Source organism: Etheostoma cragini, chromosome 5 (assembly GCF_013103735.1).
Source record: "Etheostoma cragini isolate CJK2018 chromosome 5, CSU_Ecrag_1.0, whole genome shotgun sequence".
Lineage (NCBI taxonomy): Eukaryota > Metazoa > Chordata > Actinopteri > Perciformes > Percidae > Etheostoma > Etheostoma cragini.
The window spans coordinates 27,837,043-27,844,920 of NC_048411.1; the positions used below are offsets into that span (position 1 = coordinate 27,837,043).

A 7,878-nucleotide genomic window follows, 5' to 3' on the forward strand; every position below is an offset into this window, starting at 1 on the left:
ATCTCTCTCTCTCTCTCTCTCTCTCTCTGACGAAATATTGCTCTGGAGTTATTCATAAATCTGATGTGATTTTGTTTGTTTCACAGAAACCTGCAGCAAGATTATGACAGCTAGACGATCCTGTGACAGCCACCATGCAAGGTAACATACAGCCCACTTTTTAACAGCGCTCCGCCTATATTCACAGTGTGTATGTGTGTGTGTGTGTGTGTGTGTGGTATATGCAGAGCAGAAGCCTCCAGGCAGTCTGTGTAAATCTTTTCCAGTCTCTGCATTATCACTTTAGGTTCTAACTGTCCAACTCCTTGAGAGCCTCACTGCTCACACACACACACAGGCGAGTACCGTGCCCGAGGACAGGTGACAGGAAAGGTACGCAGCTCAGGATTGGCTGCCCAAGGTTGTGCGTGTCATGAGGGTAACTATGCTCCTTGAACACCTCTGTACATCAGTAGTGAGCATTAAATATGGACAGAACAACATTTGTTTTGCACAAACGAGCCAAAAAATACAGATGAGTACTTTATCCTGAAAACCTTTTTATCTTGTGGAGAAAAAAGATTTGTGTGAACAAATTATGTTTTAACATCTTGTGAGCACATGATAATAACTTCTGTTTTGGGGATTTAAGTTGCTGTTGCAAATTATTTATAACTTATCTTGTGACATTTAAAAGTAAGGGAATAACATTTGGTTTCATGACTTTTCATTTTAAGCCTTAAGGAAATAACATCTAACACTGCATTCAAAATAATGTTGAATGATTAAAACCCAGTCCAACCACAGATGAGATACATTCCTTTATTGTAATTAAAGTTCTTAAACGTCTGCTCTGCAGCGCCGCAGGGATGCCATGACAAAACCAAGAAAAAAATCTGCTCAATTAAAGATTTTCTCATTTCATTTGTGAAAACAACAAAAAATAAAATCAACTAAACGTTCTCAACCATTACACATCATTTAGGCGGTAAGAAAAGGTGGAGTAAAACGGAGTAAAATACAAAAATGTAGCAATCATTACAGTGTTTTTATGATTTACAATTACGGAGTAGTGGGGGGGATGAGGATGAACGAAATCTTGATTTCAACTTTAATAAGAGATTTGTAGCTTCTCTGATAGATTCAGGGTGTCAGATGTGATTCTGATAATGAAGTGTGCTGTAAATCCAACAAAATAAAAATCAAGAAAGAAATGAGCAGTTCAATATTTCCAACTGCAACCTTCACACTGATCAATAGGAAGAGAACCCGTCTGGACGGACACACACACTGTCACCCGACAATCACTCACTTCCTCCACACTTAAAAATACTCCAACACTCTCACTTCTGGCTCCAGTTCAGTCTCTTTGAACAGGAAATCCTTCATCTGCAGTGGAAACCCATAGATGCTAACAAGAACATCATTTGTCCTGCAAAGGTTGATAAATCTGAAATGCATCTTGGGCGCTGGTTTGGGTGCTCAGACCTAGATTGGATTTGGTTTGGTGTTTTCCAAACACAGGCTGATATCAATTCAAGTTGAAAGGGGGGCAGTGCTTTTAAGGCAAACTCTCCATCCTTTGATACATTTCAAACCGCGTTAACTCACAAATGTAAAAAAAGTTACTTTTGAGTTTGTCAATGTTCACGAGACAACTAAACAGGAGCGAGATTCTTCCTCCTCTGCTCTCATCGGTTCCAAGAGGGCAGAAAACAAGGAAATGTTGCCTTCACTTGCGATCATACAGCAACAAATATAGGGGCTCTTGTTTTAAAAAGAAGTTAGGGGGAAGTGAGTGAGGTGACAGAAAGTACAAGACACACAATAACAAAGAGGATGCAGTTGTCCTTCATCACTGACTCCAGATCAGTTTCACAGCTCGCGTTCCAAATTCTAAAACAAAAACCTCCGATGGTCAAACTTAAAGGTTTGTTTTGGAAGTGTTAGTGGTTCCCATGTTTACCTGCTGATGGTAGCATAACAACTAATAAGGCTGGATACAAATGCTATAACGTTAATGTTACTGATGGATAAAATACGGATAAACATTTTCACATTCCTAGCTACAAACACAGAGACACGGAGCTGAAATAAAAAGTCAAAGGGTTCCTTGTCTTTACCTTAGAATGTGGATATGAGTCTTTGTTGAGGAACAGAGAGGTTAATCATTAAAAATAAATCACAGAGTGAGACTCCTCCACCCACGGCTCCACCCACATCTCCACTCACCCATTCCACTCGTGTCTGGTGAAAAAAAAAAAAAGAACAAGGTGCCTCTAAGTTGTAAAAACAGACACCGTGTTAGAATCTGTTTGGAGAGGAAAGCCATCACCAGAGTCATAAGTCATGCTGCGTTCATTTCATATGGAAATATGAGCTTCAGGCTTAAAAATAACGTTGCAGGTTTAATGTTTATATAAACAAAATCCCATCCAGGAACTCAGACTTTGAATGTTGCTGAATTCTGACAACACTTACAAGGAGATAGTATGAGAAGTGTGCGAGAAGACTGTTGTGAACATTACAGTATTATTGAAAAAGCATCAATTAAGAGAACAATTACTAGGACTTGAACGCAACACCGATTTCAGCAAAGAAAAAAAAAGGAATAAAAAAATGAAGAAGTGTAAATTCAAGAGAGTTTTGATGTTGATTCTTTTAACTGCAGAAAAATCCCTTAGAGCTGAATCGCTGTCTTCACTTCTCTTCTTCACTCCGGGGATAAGAGGAGGAGGAGGAGGAGGAGGAGGACCGGTGCATTATTGGTAGTGTAGTGTGACGGGAGCCAGTCAGGACTGTCTGTTGTGTTTGTGTGAACTCTATGAGATGGCCTTGGCCTCGGGTAAGAAGGCATCCCAGTATTTTATCAGCTGTGAGAGAAAAAGAAAAAGATTCACCTGTTATTAATGTGCCACAAACGATTTCTGGTTCTATCTAAAAGTAAAAAGGTGTAGTGTAAAACATATTATATTTTGTAATTTACACGTTAATGAAGTCTGTGGCCGCCTACGAACATAAAATACTTACATCAAGTGGAATTTTGTGTGCATATGATGATATTTTTCAGATTTTTAAATCCAATTAAAATGCTTGTGTTAATGCAAAATTACTGCCAAAAACATAATTTACAAACAATTTTAAGTGTAATAAGCAAAGAAGCACTCCTTCTAATAAAAATGAAATTGCATGTAAATATGGGCCGTATTTAAATTTAAATTCAGCATTTGAATAATTTCTCATTTGTTGCCCATTGTCCAAACCAAGGCACTAGAAGTTAGTCTTTGATAAGGCTCACAAATAAAAAAAGCATGTATAACATTACTATTACTATTTGGTATTCACTCTGAATTTTGCTCTACATGATTATTTAATCTAAAAAAATTAAATTAAAGTGGCCTAAAAAAATCCTGCCATTAGGATTTTTTATATATTCATTGATGTTTAATCATTACATTTTTCTCTATTGATACATCTTGCGCACGTGAAGGCAAAGTTACATTTCAATTAAATTAATTTAAATTTGAATATTGGCAGCCAAAGTCTTCCGTATATTTGAGTCATCTGTGTCAAGTATGACATTTCACATCAGCATCATTTTCACATCATATATTGAATCATTATGCAAACTATATGCAACAGTATTTTCAATAAAATAATATTAATAATAAATAAAAAAATCTTTGTCTTCACCTGCTGTTGTGTTTGAACCAGTGACTCCAGGTATTTGATAATGATCGTTTTAAAGTCCTTCACTCTCTCTTTCTGTTGGAAAAAAAGGAAAAGAAATTCACACATTTTTGATCATACAGGTAACTTCACGATGTAGCTCAAACAAACCGAATAACATTCATTCCATAATTTACCAAACCATGTATTAGAAAGATCATTCTCTCAGTCATTCCCCTCTTTATTCATCCATCCATCCATCAGATCTCCTCACCTCAAACCTGCTGACTTCTTTGCGTATAGTTTTTGAGATTTGTTCAAATTCCCTCTCTCCCTGCTCGACCTTCCCCTCCAGCTGAAACACACAAAGGAAGACATTTGGAATTTCAGACGAGGAACCTTGTTGGCTAGAAGAACAGCTGATCACAGAGAACATCGGTACAGATGGTGTCAGGTTAACCAAACTGCAACAACAAAACAACAACAAACTGTCCACACTGTGTGACTCTGATTACTAGATTGTCAGGGCTGACACGGATATCGATATTTGAGAGTTTTGCAATAACCAGATAACAATAGACTGGCAGATTTTTACAACATAAACACCCTGAATATGGATTTCTGGGATTGTTTGTTTTCTTATCTAATGTGGACAAAGCAGGACACTTTACGGTTGGAAGACCTACTTGTTGATGTGGATGGTTTCTGGTGGACAAACTTTTTTTTATGTTGGCACCGTTTCTAAATGACCCCGAACCTAACTAATATTGACGATATATCAGTCTAGTTGTGTTGCCAATTCAAAAAAAGACTATGTCGAAAATGTTTTCCTCCAGGAGCTCAATTAATTAAGGAGACTGAATTTGAAGGGCAAAGTAAAACCTAGCGTTTAAAGATCCACATTTAACCCTTGTGTTGTCTTCCCGTCCACCATGAACTTGTTGTCCTTTTGGGTCAAAAATGACCCAAAACTTGTTTTTCTTCAACACTTTTACAAATTCATGGTCAATGGACCTAATGTTTATGAAATTAACCTATTTTTTGATTATTTTTTTTCCTGGGATTTTAGGCCAAAATTTCAGAGATAGAACAGATAAAGACATGAAATGAAGACAGATGAAGACACTTTGACTTATAGTTAAGCACAGAGGATGTTGAGTGGATGGAGTTTGGTTTAATGCAATTTAAACATGTTTTTCAAATGCTATAAAATGGAAGAAAACACCCAGAATTCAATGAAAGTAATAAATACATTACCTGCAAAAGATCATCCGTTTATCCATGTTATTTTGGGACAATTTGCTTAAAATTATCCCATATTTCTGATATAACAAAAAGTAGAAAACGGGTCTCATTTAACCCGAGGACAACACAAGGGTTATATATGTGGAAAGGTAAAAATTAGATCATGCCATAGTACCGATTTAAATTGTGAATATATGTATTCAAAAATATTGTCATTTTGTATCTTTACAACTGCAGCAAATCCGGTTGAAAAAATTATCATTTAGTTTGAAAAAGCTGCTTTAACTGTGAGTTGAATGAGACCCAATGAGGGACATTATTTTAACATTGAATAGATCCTAAAAAAAGCTTTTCAAAATGTCTTCACATAAAGTATTGAACAAACAACAACTCCCCGGCAAACAGCTGCAATATTTTTTAAGATGTTCGTTAGGTGACTGTATCCTTTTAACTATTTTTTTGAAATAATAAACTGGTTAAATTGACATAATTGTTATTAAGTGCTTTTATTCTGGGGACTCAGACCAGCATTAACTTTGAAATGATTAAATAAACTAGTCTTGCATGTATTTCAATCCCTGTAATCAACTAGCAGTAAATTGGTGATACTTAGATGAAGTTTATCAATTGAAGTTATGAATAATTACCAAACTCACACAACAACCGGCTGTTAAATGAGTCTTAAAGGCTGAAATAATGCTGGTATATAATTAGCTGGTTATATCATGGATCGGACTACGTAACAATGCTCTGTAAGTCAACACTTTGTTGGACTACGTGATCTCTTCCGTCACATGAAAGGGTTTGTCTGGTATTTGATTTGAAGTTTTGAGTTAAAATGCTGACCCCAAATGAACATTTTGAACCATAACGTTCAGAAAGACACTTCCATGAAGTTAACAACTCAATAATTTATACTGTTCATTAATCCCCAGTGGGGAAATTCCAAAAAGGACTATTTGAGAAAATGTGACCTAAGCTGACAAACTACTTCATGTGACTCTGTGAACATCAAAAACTGAACAGAAAAAATAACATTACCATGAGAATTTTCAACTAAACGAATGTTCAACTAAACGGTGATAACTGAAAGGGAAATGAGGCAACTAAAAGGTGTGAAGCAGGCTGGCAGGTGGACACAGAGCTACAGACAGACAGAGACAGAGACAGACAGACGGGGCAGGTCCTACCTCCTCAATCTCCTGGTTGAAGGAAGGCATGGCAGGGAAAATGCAACAAAATTTAATGAGGCAGGGGAAAAATGTTCAGAGCTTCCAAAATCATAGAGGAAGATCAAAAGACATGAGCAAAGCACCGAGGAAAAACCAAACCCCCGACCAAAATGAAAGTCCTCCCTTATGTCTTTTCCACCAAGGCTGACCAGGTGCTGGTTCTGGGCTGGTGCCAGTTTGGTGCTGGTTCAGCTAAGAACCAGCTAGATGTTCCACAGCCTGAGAGCCAGCAGACAGTTGGTTACCTCCACAGACCGAGGTTGTTCTGGTTTCCCATCCATGTCCGAAGCTAACATTAACAGCTCTCTATGGTTAACAGCTGACCGGTGTTTTAAAAATGGCAGCCAGAAGTTTTTGTTTTGGGACGTCATGATAACCCCGCCCCCAGCACCTGACGTAACCGGTTCTTATCTCTAGACCAGCGCTTAGTTGGTCCTGAGTTGGAACCCGTGTTCTTGGCCCAGGGCCAGGTTTGTTTGTGTGGAAAAGCAAAGAAGCGGTTGGATATTTGGCTCTGACTCTGAACCAGCACCAGAAGTGCCTTGGTGGAAAAGACATGCCTGTGGCTCTGGGTTACTGTAAACAAGCTGCTGGAGGAGATCTGCGTCTGTCTGATCGGTAAAGCCACAAGAGCTGATAATAAAGCCTTACGTTGCCTTCTGAGCAAAAACCTCTGGAGAAAAACTCCATTCTCAGAACAAAACGACGTCCTTTTGCATTTAAGTTTAACTTTCCTTTCACTTAAATTATTTATCATGAGTTTTAGTTTGTTTTAATTTGTTAAAACTTATTTGTGTTGCTAAAAATATTAAATTTTCTTCTTTGACTGTATATGTGAGCTAACTTAATGCTAGCCATGCAGTATACTGTAACATATACTGTAGTATATTATTTTATTTAAAGGATATTAGATATTTAGATATTTCTCTGTTTTGCTTGGTGTGTTATTGCTTTTTCCATCTTACTGTACTTTTTACTTCATTTCACTTTTTTCAGCTGGTTGTCTAGGCAACAGCTAATGGGGATCCTTATAATACAAACAAATAAAAGACAGCAGCAGATATCCAGCAGCAGTGTGTTTCTACCTCTGGTTGTTGTTCCTGTTTAGGGCCCAGAGGGGGCAGTGTGGGTTAATCCTCTGACAGCAGAGACTCTGAACGCACCACTGAGTCCTACATCACTGACTGTGTAAACGTGTGAAATGATAAGGTGCAGAACGATTTTAGCTAACACTGACATTATATATGCACCTCAATATAATAAAACTCAACTACTGTGTACAAAACACGATGATCTTGTATTTTATACCAAACTGTGAGTCGTGATCTTTCCTGATAGTACAGAGTCCTTTAAATAGAGGGCAGTGAGGTCCAGTTCTTTTTGTCTATTTGTCAATGCAGCCCTTAAACAATGTGTTTAACAGCATTTAATTAAAGTAATATTAAATTCAAAACTTCTGTTTACATCGCAGTTGTTGTCTGAGCTACAATTTCTACCCATATCTGTGAGAGGCAAGATGACAGACTGAAGGTTGTTCTGCACATCAGAACTACAGTTATACTTCATGACTCCTTTTATACTATATCAGTTGATCAATTGACAACTTATACCTGGGGAAGAAGGCATGTATGCACATACATTCATACGTTTTTTTTAAATGTATTTTGAAAAATGATAACTCCTAAATCATATTGTTGCAGCTGGAAAGAAGAAGAAGAAGAGTTTCTTTACAATTTAATCTCCCCCTTCAGAC

At 37.3% G+C, this 7,878-nt stretch overlaps 1 protein-coding gene across 2 annotated transcripts in view; it reads right to left on the minus strand.

The window, feature by feature from the left end:
- Positions 1 to 787: 787 nt before the first annotated feature.
- Positions 788 to 7,878, minus strand: part of snx2 (sorting nexin 2) — a 28,102-nt gene continuing 21,011 nt past the window's right edge. The window contains exons 13-16 of one of the 2 annotated variants that reach the window (XM_034871193.1): positions 6,084 to 6,095; positions 3,923 to 4,003; positions 3,673 to 3,744; positions 788 to 2,852 (exon numbers count right to left, since the gene is read on the minus strand). In XM_034871193.1, the coding sequence (XP_034727084.1) occupies positions 2,802 to 2,852; positions 3,673 to 3,744; positions 3,923 to 4,003; positions 6,084 to 6,095 (216 nt within the window). In that variant the 3' untranslated portion in view covers positions 788 to 2,801. The remainder of the gene's footprint in view (positions 2,853 to 3,672; positions 3,745 to 3,922; positions 4,004 to 6,083; positions 6,096 to 7,878) is intronic. The other variant, XM_034871194.1, reaches the window with a different exon arrangement.